Source organism: Scylla paramamosain, chromosome 3, assembly GCF_035594125.1.
Source record: "Scylla paramamosain isolate STU-SP2022 chromosome 3, ASM3559412v1, whole genome shotgun sequence".
NCBI lineage: Eukaryota > Metazoa > Arthropoda > Malacostraca > Decapoda > Portunidae > Scylla > Scylla paramamosain.
The window spans coordinates 12,242,391-12,262,500 of record NC_087153.1 but is presented as its reverse complement, the minus strand read 5'-3'; the positions used below and the strand labels follow the sequence as shown (position 1 = coordinate 12,262,500).

General features: G+C 40.9%; 1 protein-coding gene and 1 long non-coding RNA gene across 3 annotated transcripts in view; one reads left to right on the top strand and one right to left on the bottom strand.

Annotated features, from left to right (window-relative positions):
- LOC135090369 (uncharacterized) overlaps positions 1-7,699 on the top strand; it is an 86,077-nt gene extending 78,378 nt beyond the window's left edge. The window contains exons 4-6 of the long non-coding RNA XR_010261898.1: positions 2,392-2,556; positions 6,554-6,646; positions 7,440-7,699. This is a non-coding gene — a long non-coding RNA (uncharacterized LOC135090369). The remainder of the gene's footprint in view (positions 1-2,391; positions 2,557-6,553; positions 6,647-7,439) is intronic.
- On the bottom strand, positions 6,392-18,700 carry LOC135090362 (NAD-dependent protein deacylase sirtuin-5, mitochondrial-like). Of its 2 annotated transcripts, none has more exons than XM_063987139.1 (6): positions 18,638-18,700; positions 15,913-16,088; positions 14,323-14,537; positions 13,791-13,927; positions 12,260-12,410; positions 6,392-6,628 (listed from the first exon to the last, which is right to left on the bottom strand). In XM_063987139.1, the coding sequence occupies exons 1-6, from the start codon at positions 18,648-18,650 to the stop codon at positions 6,574-6,576; spliced, it is 747 nt and encodes a 248-aa protein (XP_063843209.1). In that variant the 5' UTR covers positions 18,651-18,700; the 3' UTR covers positions 6,392-6,573. The 2 variants fall into 2 exon arrangements, with proteins under 2 accessions (XP_063843209.1, XP_063843202.1); XM_063987132.1 differs by lacking the exon at positions 18,638-18,700 and adding an exon at positions 17,185-17,378.
- Positions 18,701-20,110: the final 1,410 nt, after the last annotated feature.

Below are 20,110 nucleotides of genomic sequence, written 5' to 3'. Positions count from 1 at the left end.
GAACACGCCTGATGGAGAGGCGCCGGGGACGGGGAATTGCCGGGGCAGGCGTGGCGATCAAGACCCTGTGTGACTCTTCGGGCTGTTTTCTAAGTCCACAGATATGAAAAATATGGGTTGTTACAGGTCCTTTTTCTCATTGATGATCCAGAACTTTTGTTGATATGTCACTGATATTCTGAGGGCATTCTTGAAAAAACCCTGTAACTTCCAGTAGATTCTGATAAAGTAGTGATTAGACGCCGGAATCTGCGAACATGATCTCTATTCCTCGCTTTTCAGTAACTCGCATTGGTGTATATATATATATATATATATATATATATATATATATATATATATATATATATATATATATATATATATATATATATATATATATATATATATATATATATATATATATATATATATATATATATATATATATATATATATATATATATATATATATATATATATACTGTACCTTTGAATAAAGGCAAAAATAATTACGTGAACATCGTTTTTTTTTTATATGTTTATATTTATTTATTTGTTTGTTTGTTATTTTATTTATTTTTCAGTATACGTCAGCGCGTCATAACCGTACATATATCTGCACCTTATTATTTCATCTCCGGTAGTGACTGTAGAGACCAGTCAAGCTTCGGAGGATAGAGATAGCTTATGTAGAGGCGGCGGTGTCCATAACGCATCCTATATACCAACACACACACACGCGCGCGAAAGATTAATGATCAGACACACACACACACACACACACACACAGACAGAGAAGGATGCCAGATAAGAGTGAAAGCGGGCCTTGGTATACCTTTCTCCGATGATAGTGAAACTTAGACCAGCGGGTGCCAGCTGTGCGAGAAGACCCGCGCGGCCCCACCTGGGTACGGTACTGCTTTGTGTGTGTGTGTTCTCCCCTTCGATATGTGTTGGTTCATACGGGTTTATTTTATTTTATTTATTTTTTTCTTTCTTTCTGTGTGTGTGTGTGTGTGTGTGTGTGTGTCGGAGCCATCAGCAGGCCACGCACTAGTCGCCTCCAGCAGGTGCGTGCCGAGGTCAGGGTCAGGAAGATGCTCCGAGTCACGGCGCCGGGCTTGTCGTGAGCACAGCGCCGCGATCCCTGTGTGAGTCTCGGGAGGATTGGCGACGGTAGGGTTCTTGGATCATTCCGGCATTCCCTCACCCGCCGGCCTGCTTCTGCCTGCTTCTGTTCCTTGCAGTTAGTGGCTGGCGTACTCATCGCCACGTGGTCTGTCTAGCATCCTCGAGGTAGCAGTCCATGTGGTGATATGAGAAGCTTTGATGTGAAAATGCGAGATGTTTGGAGAGTTCAAGGCGGGCCACTGCGATTACTGGACAACTGCGTGATGGGAAAGCTGTGAGAGGAGATGTAATGTATAGGAAGGGAGAAGGGAACCCGGGAATGGTGATATGCAATGCCTTTATAACGATGTAGATCTGAAATTAACTTGAAACTAACACGACACATGCAAACAACATACAAAAGTATGAAATATATTGAATAAAGATTATAAAAGGGTGGGTGGGAGAAGAGACACGACAACGCAATCTTAAACCATAAAATATTACATTACATATGTTGAACACAAACAAAATAATCTTTCAGCTAGAATGCCGTGCCTGCCACTGCATATATTTGCGCTGGCAAGGAACAATGTAATAAGCTGGTGTACTGCAACCTTACCACATCTTGAATCTACTCTCCCTTCTTCAGTCAACTTTCAATTAATTAAAAGCAGTCATATTCACAACAGTACTTGAGTCACTCTTTAACCAGTCCAGACCTAACAACCGATGGACAGTTATATTAAATTAGCATGAGAAAATTATCCTCGGTGCAAATCAAGGAAGCTTCCTCATTGCAAATCTCATTCACGTCTCCCCACTAAAGGCTCCGTGGGTAGCTCTTCATCCTGTGCACCTGACGCGGTTGTGCCTTACTCATATCAATAAATACAATTTCTTGCATAACCCAGAAAAATAGCTGCACCTGTGTGTGTGTGTGTGTGTGTGTGTGTGTGTGGCGGTTTATTATTCATGGCTGCGTGATGTCACGATAAGATTTTTTCTTTTTATGAGAAGCGATATTCTTAAATTTCGATTAGTATATATATATATATATATATATATATATATATATATATATATATATATATATATATATATATATATATATATATATATATATATATATATATATATATATATATATATATATATATATATAATCACCATTATGAGCTCATTTTGAATTAGATCTTTAGTCATTATTAGTATTAACGGGTCGCTGAACCAGGTTATATACAGTGTGTGTGTGTGTGTGTGTGTGTGTACATAAAGATTTTTTTTTTTTTCATCCAGGGAGGATGTAGACTTGTACAGTATTCAGTGCTTCGGAACGCTTCACGGAACCCTTGAAGCAGCTTTACTGCGTGGCAGCGCGTGGTGGGGCCAGGGCAGGCAGTCACTCGTGCTGCAGCGTGGCGGGCGGAGGGTCTTTCTCCACCAGATTTGGGAAGTGTAGCAGTAAGTGGTTTTGTTGTTTGGGGACACCTTGGAAGTTGAATTTTGTGAGGAAGTTCATGAATTAAATGAACGGTAGATATTGTGAGGGAGTCAGGCTGTAATGATCACACACGGCTCAGAAGAACAGAGGAAGGACAGTTTATTCCCGTACCAGGCCCCAGAATGTTGGTGTGAATATAATGAAGTGCTGTATTACTAAAGGCAATCAACTGCGTTGACAGTGGCAGGTTGGTATTATTCTCGCGAGCTCATTTTAGGTAACTTTTTTTAATCATCAGAAGACTTAATTGCTCGTTAAACCGAGTAATTTCGCTCGGTGTTAAAATGTAAAATACGTAGAAGTAGACTGATGCTTATTGGGCAACCATTAGTGGATCGTGTCGAAGTACGAGCTTATTTACTGTATACGTTGAGTGTATGTATTCTAAAAGCTCTTGAGTTAACATAATTTCTGGTGATAGTGTAGTGTAAAGAGGCAGAGGAAGGGTGGCCGTGATGTCTTTAACTACAGAACACCTTAGCCTCACGTTGCCCGAGGGTGGGTTGTGCAGCACGCCTAGCTGTCTGCACCTGACCCCACATTACCAGTTACAAAAATTGATAAATAAATAGGTAGGTAAATTGTAGTTTAGCCCTTTCACTGCGATAAACAATTCACAACACTAAAGACAATTTGTGATATCTTTATAAGCATCTACAGAGAGGGGATAAAAAGAATAAATTTTGCACTTTTTAGCCAGTTTAATGTTTAGAAGCGGCTGTAGGAGTGGAAGGATGAAAGATGTGCCAAATAACAGTAAATGGGTACCAGATAGGGCAGGAGAAGGGAGCAGTGTTGAGCAGCGTGTGAGAACCACGCTTCTTTTTACTTATATTTTTCGTTCATTTTATTTACTATTTCTTTTCTGTAGTTTATTTTATTTCTAATTTTGTTATTTTTGTTATTTTTTTTAAGGCCCATCACTTAAGGCTGAAGTGAAATGAAACTTCATTCATTACTTACAGTTTTGCTCCATCACTGTAAATTGTCCATGAGATTATCACACGAGGAAATGTTTGCATGTTGTACTTTGTCTGGGTTGTCCGGGGAATGTCAGCCTGGTATAGATACATAATTTTATTTAAGTATCACTTACAATATTACTGTTTAGTCCATCAATTTAGTATTGCCTTAATGATTTTACTACAAGTCTGCCTCAGATAATTTTCAACTTTTTTGTGGTTTTACTACAAATGCCTCATGTAATTAAGCCCTAGAAAACAGTATTAACCTGTTCTTTATTTACTGTCCATACATTCTTTTTTATTTGAATGTTTAAGATCTTAAAGACCACAGCATTTAGAAGAATTATGATGCTTCCAGTTGCCCTTGTATTTAGAAGCTCTGGTATACTAGTTTGTAGAAGTTTGGTCTTCTCTTGGGATTGTAGCAGTTGTTTTTTTCATGATCCTCAGTGTTTCAGACACCCACATTGAGAGCAAATTAGAAACATAACCTGAAGGATTGGAATCCATCCCTACCTATATTATCTGCCATATGCAGTGTTCTGTAATCTTGGAATAGCAATGAACATCAGATTCTTTAATCCTTTTCACCATGTATCTTGTACTGTCCACTGTTACTTACATACTTCTTGCTTCAGCCCCAGTTAGAGATTGTCAGTTGAGCCAGCATCTTGCCTCATTCCATTCTGTACTGTAGTGTCAAGTCTCTCCTAAGTTCTAGTTCTGGCACGTATCTATACTGCATCTCCTTAACTACATCCTTCCACCTTTTTCTGGGTGTGGTTCCAGCCAGTGTCCAGTTGCTCCTTCTCTTTGCAGCTCACCCCTCATCCATCCTCTCACTGGCCTAACCACCTAACCTGTGCTGTATCATCTATTGGTAATACTGTAATTTTGTATAAAACACAGCACTTAGGTGTGGCTGTCTACGTCTTACATCTCACTATTAGGAATATTTTGAACGCTTGCATCATCTGGTAGGAATTAACAATAGTGTTGAAAACAAATTTTAAAGATTAACTGTTGTTCTGTTGAGGGATTTGTGGTGGAAGTGCCTTGCAGCACAATGCACAAACATAGTCAGAGCAAGGCCAGCTGTAAGGCTCCTTATAGTCCTTCCAGCCTGTCAGATCTGGGTTTTAAGTCCAGTCACAGCCACCTCTCTTGTTTATAATAGATTAATTCTTCAGTTTTATAAATGAGTAGTAGCTCATCCACACATTGCAGAATTACACTTATACAATATCTGATCAATCCTGTTGCCATTGCTTCAGCCATTTCATTAATGTCATGCCACCCTTGAGTTTTCCCAAAAAAACAGAGCAATTTGAAGATGGAATTAATCCTATCCATGAGAGCCTAGCCTGAGGAGCAAACTCCTGACTAGAATAGAACAGAACAGTGGCTCAGATGAGGACCATAGCAATTGTTTCAGTTAATTTTATGGTCCTTGTATTCCTGAACACTAACTGGTCCTTCACAGCAAATTCTCTGACATCCTTCAGAATCTCAGTTGGTTTTCAATGTTCAGCTTTCCTCCATTTCACTATTCTTGCAGTTTGTGTAGATTCCTTTTTCAGTATCAATAAACTTGTAAGTGCTCTACTGCCTATATTTTCTGTCATTGTTGAGCAGATCTTGCATGTACTCTGTTCACCTCAGTGGAATGTCTTAATCCTCTACCATAGCATTCTTATTATGATACTTGTTCCTCTCTTCTTTCTTGTCAGCTGCTTTTCTAACAATTTCTTCTTTCATCTGCACAGATCCTTGACCTTTGCCTTTCTTTCCATTCCATGTCACTTGCATATTTGATTGTTGGTAGAGTAATTCCTTAACATGAAGCCTGTTTCAGTTTTGTTCTTTCTTTTCCTCAGAAGCCCCAAAGATTAGTCAACTTTTTTTCCCCCTTGCAAGGCTCTCTTCTCTTGTCTTGTCTTCCATAAATTAAAGCGCATAAAATTCAGGCAGCTCCTCCCATTTTCTCTGTTCAACCTGATTTCACATAGCTTTGAGCCTTCAGTTCTTAAAATCAACTATTTCTACTACATTTAGACACTATTACCTTTTATTTATTATATTCACCTTCAATTTCCATCTTCAGATTCAAACACCTTAAAGGCTCTTGCAGGTCATGGTCACTTCCTGTGAAAGACTAAAACTTATTTTTATATTCAACAACCATGAATCACTCTCTTGTTGCATCATGTTATACGAGGCTTTTAGTAAAATAAGGGCAGCCTCGCCAAAATAAGGTTTGAAGTCTACCAACATTAAAGTCATTCTATAATTGTATTTTCTCTACCTTTGCTAAGTTGGGTCTCTTAGGATATGTTATCACAACTGGTAGCAAATGGCATAAATTGTGGTAGAAGTGATAGTCTATGTCATGGAGACAAATGCAGCATGGAGCTTAGTGAACAGCAGCAGCATGGTTGTGTACAGCTCTGCTCACTGGCTCAAGAAAGGATTTGCTTCTTTAGACAATGTTCTCCACGGAAATTCTCTTACAGCCCACACGATATTTTTTCACAGTAATATCCTCTAGTGAGTTCACCCTTGAGTTGAAGCAACTCTCAGAAATAACTAAGGCCACGTCAGTGCATGCTGCACAAACACAAATCTATGTGATCTTAATGGTATTTTAATTTGTCCTATTTATAAAAGACATTATTTTACCTGCCTCACCCATCTTGTGCAAGAAGTTTTCATCACAGAATTGTAACTTTCTAAGTAAGGCCATCAACTACCTTTTCCCACTCCCTCACTAGTCTTTTTGTCACTACCTTTTTCATCACCCAAAAAACTTCATGGTTAGAAAAGAACAAAGTGTAATTTGTTTTTAAAGATATATTTAGTGCTTTTAAAGAGCTCAATAACTAAATATCACAATGTTTTAGATTCTCTAAATCACCATCAATTTTAAGTAATCTGCCATTTGCTATGGCTGCTGCTTGCTATCTTGATATTCACCACCATCCTCCAATTACAGTGACCCAAACCAAAGGAGGGTTAGGGAGCGAGTGCTGCTGGCAGTGTGGACCCGCAGGGACCCTCAAAGTGAAACCTGCAAGATATCATCAAAGTAAGAAAGATATTATCTGTCTGTATAATATTTTAATAATACTACCGTGGTGTTTAATTTAGGCTGAAGAAATGATCTGTAGCTATTCCAACCCAATGAAGGAACATAATGAGTATATATATATAATTATATTCATTAATTTAATTATTATACCTCATTTTGATTGCCTATTTATTTTTATTAATCTATCTGTAATACCTTGGTCCCTCTCTCATTTCATTCTCATCTCCACAGCATGCACTCTAATAGTTAGTTGTTTGTATCAGAAACTTGGACTTTGTTTTTGTTAGGAGACAGACCCTCACTCACACTTGATTACAACAGGTGGCAATTTTCTAACATCCCATCACCTTACTACTTTTCCTTGATTTTTTTTTCCAAACATCCAAAAGAATGATCCACCACTCAAATTCTTTCACAAGTTCTCTTTCACTCTGCTGCAAATAATAGTGTCATCTAAAGACATTAGGTAAAAGACATTACCTACTTTTACTTAGCTGTATGAACATAAACAATTCCTTTCTAGCACCATAAATTGAATAAAAAGGTCTTCCCTATCTGGGGTTCATGAAAGCTGCATGCAACTTTGGAGATCCTTCTGTAATAATAGATTTATCTTTGTGGCTTGTTCCCTCTTGTGAGGAGAGATGATGTTGCCATCACAGATGTCCCATCACCCTTGTAATGTAGGGGGAAATAGTTGGTATAGATAGATATGAAAGTGATGGGATTTCAAATTGTACTACAATTTAATTTGATGGATTTTGTCTATCCAGTGTTTTTATATTTTCAGATCACAGAGCAGCCAGCAGCTTAGTGGTCAGAGGATGGAAGAGGTGAGGCTCTTGGTTCCATGAGAGCTGACCATCTGATGCCACTTGCCCATTTTTCAAGAAAGCATTAACATGAGCAGGGGAAAAGGAACAAAGACAGCAGCCATAAAGAATCTGGACTGGGGAATGGCTGGTGTGATTCGGGGGTGTTGCGAAGCTCAAGGAGACCCTGTCAAACACCTTGCAGTTGTTAATACTGCCAGAGGGGGCCACTTTCTGGATGAGCTACTTGACTGACTTCACAGTGTAGGCTGCTGTGGCTGTTCCACTGTGAGCACAGCAGCCTACACTGTGAAAAGTGGGGTGTAGACATGTTGTGGCAGACTTCCCAACGTTCAAGGAAGGTGGCAAAACTCCCAGCTGGTATACTGGGACACCCAGGTCGTACCAAGACACGATGACAGCCACAGTAGGTCAGCAACTACAAGGAGGACTTCCTTCTCCACAGTAGAGGAGTAGTAGTAGTAGGGGCTCTCTCGCTGCTGGCTTGGTTGCATCACTTGACATAGCTCGCAGGTACGGATAGTTGGCACCATGATGACCGTCATGCCCAGGATGGTGTTGTGCCACAACTCCAAGTGACTTGAAAACCCTACTTGAAACTTTCTTACAGGGAAAGTGTGCCTAACCTAACCTTCCATCCTCCCTTATCAAATGGCCATAGAGCAATGGGATTCTGCCAGGCTCTGGGAGCCATCGGTGTGATTTGCCAAGTTAAGCACCAAATCCACTTAGCCTGGCTACAGTAGTTACGCTGGCATTTCCGGGATGATGGCCTGCTGGAGAGATGGAAGCACTCTTCCTGTCAGAAGCCCAGCAAGTTCATGGATGCGGTGCCAATCCCTTTCCCTGGCCTGAAGGTCAGAGGCGCTCTCACGGAAGGTGTTGCATCTGCTAATAACATTTCATACCTTGTGGAAGGTAGTGTCCTCAGCTGGAATCCTATCAGGTAAGAGAGCTTGGTAGGTTGGTAGGTTTTGCATCGCCTATGCTGGTAGATGTTGGTAGATGTGAGTAGTGCTGGATTTAACCCACTACCCTGTCATTTCCCCCCCTTTTTTTTTTGTCCAAGTATGAGGATGGCACTCGGACAAAGTATGACTTGAATATTCTAGCCCTTTTCAGCATTAGGTCTTCCTTGCACTAGAGGTCGTCACATACTTTCTTCCAATATGGATGTAGAGTGTTGGACAGGGACAGCAGCTCACTGTAGGCAGGACCATCTTAGTTGTTCTAGTGGTGATGCTCCTGGCATAAAGTGCTCAAGAGGTTGGTTGTCGATGGCATTCAGTGAATAGCTGTTTAGGATGGGAACTAACAAAGTCTTTTTCATTCATTGCCCACAAAAATGTCAAAAATTCCTGCTCAATTGTGGCATTGCAGGAGACACACTGGAGGCCATCACGGGCTGTACAATCATGAAATGTCTGATCCTGTCCCTACAACCATCCTACAGACAAAGGCTGCAAGAACAGTTGGACTGGAGTATACATCATCAATGGACAAAATGGGGCAACAGCAGAAGAGATGTCAGGTGAGAAGTTAGCTAATAAAAAAAACGCAGGTTGGCTGGGGTGACAAAGTCCGTGATGGCACGTACTTTTTCTGGATCTACTGTCATAAGAGAGCTGGCAGCCACAGGAGGAAACTACTGGGACAGCTAGAACAAACATTTCTGCATTCAGGGCTCTGCATCTTGCCAAGACATCACTAACACAGGTAGTCAGTGATGTACAAGAGGTTGTCTTCCACCACCTTCACACACTGCATCACTCCCTGGAGTGCCACCATTGCCTCATTGATAGAAGCAAAAGCCCATGGGGGCCTCTGAGGTAACAGAAATGAACATATGGAGTGATGAGTGTCATCAACTGCTGGTCTTCTTCAGCCAGAGAGGTATCTGGAGTATCTCCATCTACTGTTGTGAAGTATTTTGCAATTGGGTTGACACTTCATGTAGCTGTGAAGTCAGTGGCGGGTGCACAGGATGGGACAACTGGCTGCTGAGCTCTGACTTGCCTCCACCAGGCTTTGGAATGACCACCATAGGGTGGCACCAAGGAGATGGATCTTACCCTGCAGGGGCAATAACACTTTGTGCCACCAAGGAGGACTAGCTCAGCCTTCACAGGGTCATGCTATGCCTGGGGAATCAGCCACAGTGTGTGTGTCCTTCCTCAGGTAAATCTGCATGGGTGGTCCTGACATCAGTTGCTGCAGTGCCTGCTGCAGATCAAGATCAGTCTTCACAAGAAAGTCCACGTGCTCCTGTAGAAATTATTACTCTTTGGCCTCAGCAGGAGACTGGGTACATAAGTGAGAGTGATGACAATGCTGCTCAAGGTGAGGCAGCTGGGGTGGCAATCATTGACTCCTTGACCCAGTTGACAGTACTGCAGGTGTCCTTCATCTGCTGCAGGAAGTATTTAGGTATGATGCCTAGTGCAATACAGTGCTGCCAGGAGAGCAGAGGGGTACATATTGATCCACCCTATGCACAACAACTTGCTGTAGGTGACTCTGCCTGCAAAGGAACCCAAGGCGGCAGGCATCTGGATCCCATCAGTGTTGAAGTAGTACTCGAGAGAAGGGGGCGCTTGCAGCTCACTGGGCAGTCCTGGCTGGACATTTTTCTGTGAGTGACAAGTGCCCTGGTGTGGCACACTGCCTCTGTATCAGGACAGCCCTTAAAGACATGCTGTGTTGTTTGCTGCACTTGTTGCAGGAAGAGGACAACATGGGTGCAGCTAAACGTACCTCTCTGCCTTGATCTTATGGTCAGCCTTCTTGCCTTTTGTGTACTGGGAGACAGCACAGGTCCTGTGGCCTGTGCTGAGGCAGCAGTCCTGGTGGCCTGTGCTGAGGCAGCAGTCCTGGTGGCCTTGAAGGAGCAGCATAGTGTCATGACATCAGCGAGTGTAGCAGTTGAAAATTATTTTCTGAACCAACTCCTTGTCATGCATGCCTCCTCACATTCCATACTGAGAGGCTCTTAAGCCACACAAAGGAATCATCAGCAGGACTCCCATAGCTTGCTTGCAACTGTGGAGTTGGGGCACCTGTAGCATGTATTTGAGTACTCGCTGCATCTCACCTGACAAGCACATTCGTAAATGAATCACTTGAATTCCGCATGCTTGCAATATCGCTGAGTTGCATAATCATGCCACCTCTGCCTCCATTTACAGAAGTGTTGATAAAAGGGAGGTGGGTGGGGCTGTACAACTGCTTTGGGGGTGAATGGAGGAGCCACAGGAGGGTGTGCCAGGATGGTTAGTTGAGGTGTGAGATGTGTCTGCAAGGCCTTGTGGTGAGCGATATCCTCCTGTCGCAGTTCCTCGGAATGAGCATTGTCCTCCAGCCGCTGTTCCTCTTGTTCACATCTTAACGCTTTCATAGCATGCTGGTGTGCCTCTCATTCTCTGATCTTGCAGCCACGTCACAACCCACCATCCATCAGGGCTGTGGTGGCATTGGAGGGGAGGGACACTGTGACACACCATCTGCTGACAAGGACGATGGTGTCTTCCTGCAGCCCTTCTTCATTGCAGTGCACAATACTGTACTCAGCCCCTCAACAGGTTGTGCTGACCATGTAAGAAAGCACAGTGCAGGTGGCAACAGCAGGGGTGGACAGGGGTCACCCACCTGGATGTGCTCAGTGTCTCACCAGACTCCAAGATTCTCTAAGGCCCTGCCCATAATGCGGGGGGAAAATGAGCAATGCCACACACAACACTGTAGATGTACTACTACAATGTGGGCTTGCTGGCTTCTCTTCTCTATTGTACAACTACTCACTGTGACATGTGCTGGACAAATGGAGCCCTGTCTCCTGAAGTGTGGGGGGAAGGGAACACAATGTAACAGGTTTTGCAGTACTAGGTAGAAGAGATATAGGAGCCAGACTGCAAGCTGGCACACACACACAGTGAGTGGCAATGGAAAAACGAGTGTTGCCCACTTGGGCTATTATTACAAGCATGTGCCACCACCTCTATAACATGGCATAACATACACTATCTATCCTACAGTGGGGAAGAGCCTTTTTTTTTTTTTTCTGAGAGGCCTTGAGCAAAACATGCTCCCTGAGTAGCATGTGCTACTGCAATGCAAGATTGGCACTTTGACTGTCCCATGGGTAGTGGACTTTTTAATATCTAATTTTATACTTTCAGATTACAGGGCAGTAGCAGCTTAGTAAAGCTGCTATCCTGCCTTTTTCACATCTGTCTGCAGATGGAGCAAGTTATCAGTGACATCAAAAAAGCATCCAAGATGGGAATACTGTTGTTATTTATTATTATTATTCGCAGAATGTGTTTGTACACAGTTTCCAAGAACTTGTTGCAGCAAGTTCCTGGAAATGGTATTTTCTTCCATAATTAAAAATAATTGCACTTTTGTCCTATTTGTGGTTACAACAGCATTCTCACCTCAATGCACACTTAAACAAGGTTCATAAGGAATGATATTTTTTTTCTCTTTATAGATGGAGCAGTTATACAAAAATGTGATTTAAGTGTTTTTAAAAGCATTTGCTAAAAAAACTTCAGGACTGTAGACAATGGATGCTTCTAGCTGTGGAGGAAGGCCACATTGCTCAAAATACAGGAAAACCAAAAAATGTCAATCAAAATTGGAGGATATTTGGCTTGTATGAAAGGCAAAAACAACAAATTGCATGACATGCAAGTCCTGGCCCTCCATGACCAAGCATAACTGACGACAAGATTTCACAGGCAAGAGTTGATTGATCAAGCAGAAATCAGTAACTGACCCAAAACTAAGAGTGGCAGGGGTTGTCTCCACGTTGAACTCGGCAACCGGCACTCCTCGTGCGGCCACCTGGGGGGCAAACATGGCCGCTGGGTACACCACAGATGAGGTCCCCACTACCAGACACAGGTCACAGGTGTCAAGCTCATCACCTATGGGAATTACAAAATTGTAGCAACATCATACAAGAAGGTCTGGAGGAGGAAAGTCACAATAACAAGCACACAGCTTACTCCACAACTGAGTGGTCCTAAAACTGAAATACTGTTGGGAGAGAATAAGTTACACATCACTGACTGGAAAGTTCATATCTAAATCTACAAACATCTATCAAAATCCTAGCTGAAAACATCTGATCCACACATCTCTAACCTGCTCTTCATAAATTCTACTCTCAATTTCTGGAATTTAAATGAAATTTCCTATATACTTTTCCAGCCATTATGGGCTTATATGCCTTATGAGCATTATAATAAAGTTGCTCTGCTTGGCAACATAGGACTTGATCTGAGCCCATATGAGCTCAATGACAGTGTAAACTCCACAACCCTATATGCCCTACTAAGTCTGCAGCAATACTGTCTCAATATGATATAATTTTTGCCTTGCTGACTGCAAATTTCTTTAAGTTTATACAGCTCTGCCTTATGTAGTTCATCAGTGGGCACCCTTCCTTTCAAGCCACTCCTTCAGTTTTGCCTTCCTCCACAGTGAACTTGGTAAGGAGCATTATCCATGACAGTGGAGGAGTTTGGTGCGATATTTGACAGCAGCTCACTCCTGAACCACCCTTCAAACACCGGAATTCCCCATCGTTTTTTGCACTGTTGATGAAAGCATCTTTTGTTAATTACAAGATGGCTTCCCTTTTCCTGGTTGCATTCCTGTTGCTACTTCAGATGGGGTGCTAATGCAACATTTTCCAACAGCATAACTTTCATTCACCCAGGCCTCATTCATGTAAACTGCTCCAAATGTCACATTTCTCAGAAAAATCAGGTACGAACAGCATCATTATCACTTCTCTCCATGAGGAAATTCATGGCCATTAACTTTTTGTATTTGGGTTCAATCTTTGAGAATCTTGTGTACCGAGACTCAGTGCATCCATAGAAAGAAATTTTCCTAAAGTTCTTCCTTTACTTTGTGCAATGTGGGGATCTCTACGTTGAATCCGGAAAATGTCCTCACCACATGTGTTTGTCAAAGTCATCAACATTGGTTATGGTTACAGGGCACTTTTTTGTTGGTGAGAACACAGGCCTGTTGCCTTGCTCTTGATCCTGTTCCTGTATAATTAAGATTACATTAATGACAATATTAACTACAACTGGGGAAATCTGATTTATCTTGGCTTTTCTACTTTTACTTTGTGTGCATACATTTAAATTTGAGACAGGCCAGCTAGTATCCAGACAGAGGTCTGTAACCCTGCATGGGTGACCAATATCTTGTAAAAATTGTATGTAACACAGCTAAACACAGGATGCAACACAAATTAAAAAAACTAAGATCAAATTCATATCACTTGCCAGCCTTCTGCAGCACATTATTATCGAGACCTTCACCAAACCACACCACATTGGGGCGCAGCAGTCCAGAACACTTCTGGCAACGAGGCAATTCAGACTCTGGAATCCTTGCATTCACTGCATTGGGGTCTGGGGCACTGAAAGAAATAAAATTTATTAAATAAACAATGCTTTGTACGTCTCCCTTTACTTATGAAGCATTTAATTAATAGTAAGCCTACCAGACATGCATGGTAACTGAAGACAGACACAGTATATTCTGTTCAACACACATTACTATACAATAAAGTGAAATACTGATACTATATTATTATTACCTTTGCCTGTTAAATAAAACCATGGATAAAATTTATGCTGCACAATTTAAATAGTATTCATGCTATTTAAACTCATAAACTACACAAACATGCATGCTGGTGATGATACTATTGAGTTACTGAGTTAAAAGATTCTTAACTATCCTAACTATCCAAATAATTCTTAACCTAACCTAACTATCCAAGTAATATAGAAATAAAAGCAAACACCACACCCTTTCCCAGCCAGTGATGCACATATGGGGCTGTCAGTGTTGGGCCGGATTTCTTGACACTTAGTACATTCAGTCCGGAAAAGAGACCCGTGCAATTCGAGGACTTCTTTTGATCCTGCCTTCTTATGCAGCTCATCAATGTTCTGGGTGATCACCACAAGGCGCCGGCCCTCTGCTGTCAACCGCTGCTCTGCCTCGGCGATGGCCAAGTGAGCCTGATAGGAGGAGAATATACACAAACTGAAATCACTTGTATGTAATAGATACACAAGGTGAGATACACAAGGTGAATACACTGAAATTACCTACATATGATGGGTTGACAAAGTGAACAGATTAAGCAATATAAAAATGAGAAATAATAATAATATAAAAAGGGATCCCAAATTAATTGTACCATATCTAAAATGTACTATTCATCTCCAATTTCTTAAGTGAATATTACTTTATCTATTTACTTTTAAAGCTTTACTGGCATGGAAATGATGGTTAGATATAAACCACTTATTTGTTGTGTTATTGGATTAATTCTCTGAGAGTCCTGTTACACAAAAATAGTTAAAGGAATGAGTAAAAAGACAGGGTGTTCTGGTGTGTACCAATGGAAAAGATGAAAGGGTGGAGGGTTAATCTTCCGTTATAGTAAATCTGTTCTGTACTGAGCATATAAGTATGACCCCCCTTAGGAATTTGGGTTTCTGTTGCCCTGCCTAATCTACCTGTACCATATCTAGAATGATCTGAGAATACCCTTGCCTTTACTGAAGGTCCACTATTATTAGCCTTTCCTTTAAAGAATTTTTTTTTCTTCATAAATATGTTCCTTCTCATAATTGAGAGGTACACAAGGCGCTTGGTAGATGCCAGAGGGCAAGTTTTCATTGTTGATGATGACGAGATGATGTGATCCTGGTCACCTGCCTCTACCTTGCCTGTGGTGTGTGGCCATGGCTGGTGAAGTACAACCTTAACATCGGAAAGCAATGTTGTCCAATGTCGTGGTATATGAACTAAAATCAATGGTAATATTCTCAAAGAAATGAAACATTCAAAATATTTTTAATCCTTATTAAGGAAGATGAGTATTATAACTAACGTGGCAGAGCAATGGACAGGAGAATGCCCAAGGAAGACATGCCTAAGTGCTCAGTACAGAATAGATTTACTATAATAAAGCTGATAAAAATAAGAGAGAGCAAGTATAGTCTTATGCAGTAAGTCTGTGGGCAGAGGTGGAGGTAGGTTGACAAATTCAGAACTCAGTAATGAGGTTGTTAGTACTGAGTCATCAGGGGGCTTTAAAAGATTAGACAAATTTATGGATGGGGATGATAGGTGGAAATAGGTATGTTTCATGCAGGGGCTGCCATGTGTAGGTCTGATGGTTTCTTGCAGCTTCCCTTATTTACTCATATTATTAACAGCATTAAGCATGGAAATAACAATACATACAAGATAAAGAGAGATCAACACTGATGTCATGTAAGAGATTAAAGACAGTGTTAAAGGGAAGTTAAGGAGGTGAAAATCTGCACAACAAAGGAAATGTGTAGCACCATCAATATGAAGTTCAGTATGAGTTCCACTCACAGGGTTAGGGTGCTTGGTGGCCATAAGTTCCCTGCGGTAGTGGTAAAATTCCCACACAAGAGAAGGATCACGTGCAAAAGCAGAGGGGCTTGCCAAGTCCTGTGCCCTCCATGTTCTCCACAAGCCTCCATCACCACGGAAAGTTGGGACTCCAGACTCTGCTGACACTCCAGCTCCTGTCAAAGGGTAAACAGTTCATTAATACACTAATGAAGTGCACCTCCTACAGGATATTGTCTACACTGACTTAACAAACTTATTACAAAACAATTCTACAATACCTCATATCTCAATACAGCCAATAGTTTATGGTTTGCATATATAAATTTATAAATCCTAGAACATTAAGAATATCACTTTGAAGGGGCTTCAACTCAGGAAAGAACCTTTAAACCTGCAGCAAGATATTTTTGATTATCTACTGCATGCCTCATTACAGTCTTTTAAGCTGTCAGCATGATGGTCTCTGGTGTACAGTATGCAACAATAAGCTATGTATCAGTCAACAAGTGCCCAATTAGAATAAGTTGCAAAGAACTCCATAAAATATGAACAATCTGTCCACTATCTTAAAGATTAGACACCTCAAGACCGTATGCACAGAAATGCAATTAAACATAGCTGAAAAAACTATGTACACAATGAGTGCAAGAGGGTGTTATTCTAAGCATTCATTATCAACCAGGTCCTCAAGTATGTAGTCATATCTGAGGAATATTCTGTTCTCATATGAGGATCCCTGATACCTACTTTGCAACTTCTCCCCCTGTGTTACTTGTGGGTGTCAGGAGTAAGGGGGGTGTCTGTGTACAAGGGTGAATTATCTTTGGCTGGTGTGACATGTTATTATCACTTCCACTACAGCATTTATAATCTGCTGAAGATACAATTACCAACCCTATAATTTTATGACACTATTTTTGTAATTTCTTATATCACTAGGGGCTGGCCTGGGGCATCAGCAGTGTGGCTTCCTGTTCCCGCTCCTCAGTGCCAGAGTCAGAAAGTCGACCAGGCAAGAGAACACAGGTAGGTTGGGGGATGACAAGCCCAGAATTAACTAATGTAACATAATCGCACCGTAATCCGTGAATCACTGTCTGATTTTACTTGGTACTATAGGCTGACATACCGGTGAATTACTGTCATATTGTACCCATTTAACACAAAAGGTGGGTTGGTAAGAATGTCACTATCAAATTGTATCAACCTGACTTGTAATCTAACCTAACAAACAGGCAGTGTTACATCTTGTCATGACCTCTAACTCACCCGTCAACACTACCACGTGCTTAGCTTTCTTATACACCTCTCGGAACTTGGCCAGGTCTGAGCTAGGGCGACTGAGTGTGTCTGCCATCCTTGTGAGGCGTCGAGTGGCGAGCAGTGGTGTGGAGGACAACCCCAGGCGTCCCACAACCACTGCCGCCGCCTGCATGACTAGTACTGATCATAACAAACATCCGAGGAGGTGCACGCTTCTCTTTCATTATTTATTTCTCCCTCAAAGACATTACTTTAAATTCATATAGGTGTTCGTATAGTCTAAAAACGTGGTTACCCTCCTGTTTTTTAGGGTAAATTTGTTTGTCATTCGTTTATTAATATGGATTTGGTGTTTCTTTTTTAAATGCACTTGGCATCTTGACAGATTCGAAACTCAGCTGACGTGATACAGAAAACGGGCGTGTTTTCATGGAAGACTGTGGTATTTTGATTGGGATCTTTTACATTGCCTTGCGAGTAATTTTGAATAACTTTGAATAATAATGAAAAACATGTATTCTACAAACTGTCATGAAAATAAACTATAGCTGTTTTTTCTTTCCTCAACAGCCTGTACTGCCTATTCTATCATGGCCACATGCTTAACTTATTTCCCTACATAATGACGCAAATAAGTTCATATCTTTCAATTTTTTTTTTTTCTTGGACTCATTTTCTATACTGGTTATTTCCATCCTTTTCGTATAATTCTATACAAATAGTAGTTACAGTGAGGGGCAAAAACCGCGAGTTATATGTACTAAACGTCAAAGGTCATGCGCAACACCATGGGAAGAAAAAGGGAAAAGAAAAGCCGGAGTGACTGGTGGATGATACTGTATTAAAAGAAGGTGGAGGAGATGAACATGTAGAAAAGAATGAAATACTATTAAAAGTGAAACTGAGAAATGACGAAATATCTTGAAGACAATGCTAGACGATAAAAATAAACAGAATAAAATAAATATATGAATAATGCTGGCCGTGACCATTACCCATCACTCGAAGAATACAAGACATCATGCCGCCTCCCTTGATAAATTACAGCCTTTAAAAAAAGTGGAGTCTCAGTTCAGTATTTTTTCATTACCCACTTGATTTATAACCGCGAAAGTTTGCTACTCCTCTCTGTCGGCTGCCAGTCTACTCTAAACTGCAGCAAGACTTTTCTGACATTCATTTACCATTCTTTGCGTGTCATTCTAATGAAGTCTATTGTCTGTTCGGCACACAGCATGTCCACGAAAATAGAGAATTTTTACTGACTTTGTGAAATGGTTGGGGGGGGAGAAAGGTTGCTTTCACTCTTACCTCGTCCTATCAGTTTGATTTAAAAATGTAAATAAAAAGGTTTCCCATCATGTCCCTGAGCTTATCAATCATGAAAGAAGAAACAGAAAAAAAGTTGTAGTATATTGCAATGAAACGTGAGCACAAAAACCTAATGCACTCGTCTCACCCTCGTGATGCATCGCTGAACTAATACCACCATATACAGCTGACAGGATCGAACACTTACCTCCCCGCTGGCGGCCATCAAACTGTTGGGACAGATCTCAAGTCTCTCAGATTCAGCAGATGAAAATCGAATCCGAAGCTCCGAATACAGTAATAGACGAACCCATCGTGGACACGCATGATTGGTTGGCTGAAGCAAAGGCATCACGTGATTGACTTGATTAGAGTTCCAGTATACACTTAACGCAATTAAAATTTTAGTGTACTATCTTATCACTGTCGTATACATCAGAATAGTCAGTTACATTTCTGCAGTAGTATTATAATTTTTTTTCTCTTCATTTTTTAATTTTTGAGGGATGAAGTTTGGGATGGAAATACTTCACTTGGATGATACTGGTAACTACGTGATTGAATAGGTTTAAAATATATAGTGACTGACAATACAAGGAGATAACTAGTGAAAACATGTTGAATGTATCTACCTGCCCTAAGGACTAAGTGCTTTCAGATTTAACAACCCATGCATATTTACGATTTTAAATGTTGGTAAGTACTAGCCCATTTGAAGCAAGGCCGTTAATAATCGATCATATAATATCTAACTACAATCTTTTCGACATGCTACACACTGCCGCTACAGCACCATTCTATATAGATTAGTACAATTAATACTAAATGGAAGGCGATGACGTGAACCATCAAACCATAGTTGGTAATGGTAACCTAAACACAGCTAAAAATTATTCATCACAACCACATTAATGTTGCCCAAGGTACGATACCGTAATTCTCCTTCTAGCAACATTCTCCTCAGCATAACTTCACACTAAATGCAAATGTCGATACACAAAACACAAGGAGGAAGACGCCTTACCTATGCACGGGCGGGTGAGTGAATGAGTTTCCCTTCGGTGTTGATAAAGCTCTTATGCAGTTTCACAGAAAATACCAACTTTTCTAATGTTCTTCAAGCTTGTTTACTTCTCAAATTAAACCAATTTCGAACACATCTGTTTTCGAAGAACCATCCTTAAATTTCTGAAATACCGTGCAGTAATTGATTTACTTTTCTATAGCATGGTTATTCCCTCAGGCCAGTTCTCAATATATAGCGCCAGGGATCAGCAGGTGACCAGTCTTGGCTCACTGCTTTATGTTACATTAAGAATATAGGACGATTTCAAAGTATGTAGGTTTATCTGTTCTCTTAACTGCGCAACAAAGTAATCAAAGTAAACAACATTGCTCTCTCTCTCTCTCTCTCTGGGATAAAAATACACACACAACAATGCATAATACTTTATTCTTTCTTTCTAACAAATTCGTAACTTTTTTTTTATAACAATATGAAACACAGATGGACTTTCAACCTTAGCAAGGCCTTCATTCTCCATATAAAACCCGTCTCTCTCCCTGGCTCCCTCCCCACGCAAGGGCTGGCAGGGAGCCCCACACTCTCTCCTGGTTAGTG

Excerpts from the sequence above, each read along its gene's own strand:
- LOC135090362 (XM_063987132.1), bottom strand. The coding sequence starts at position 17,350 with ATGCAGGCGGCGGCAGTGGTTGTGGGACGCCTGGGGTTGTCCTCCACA. Across the intron at positions 14,538-15,912 it reads CCACCAAGCACCCTAACCCT|GCTCACTTGGCCATCGCCGA; the intron begins GTGAGTGGAACT and ends TCCTCCTATCAG. Across the intron at positions 12,411-13,790 it reads TAATGTGCTGCAGAAGGCTG|GTGATGAGCTTGACACCTGT; the intron begins GCAAGTGATATG and ends TAATTCCCATAG.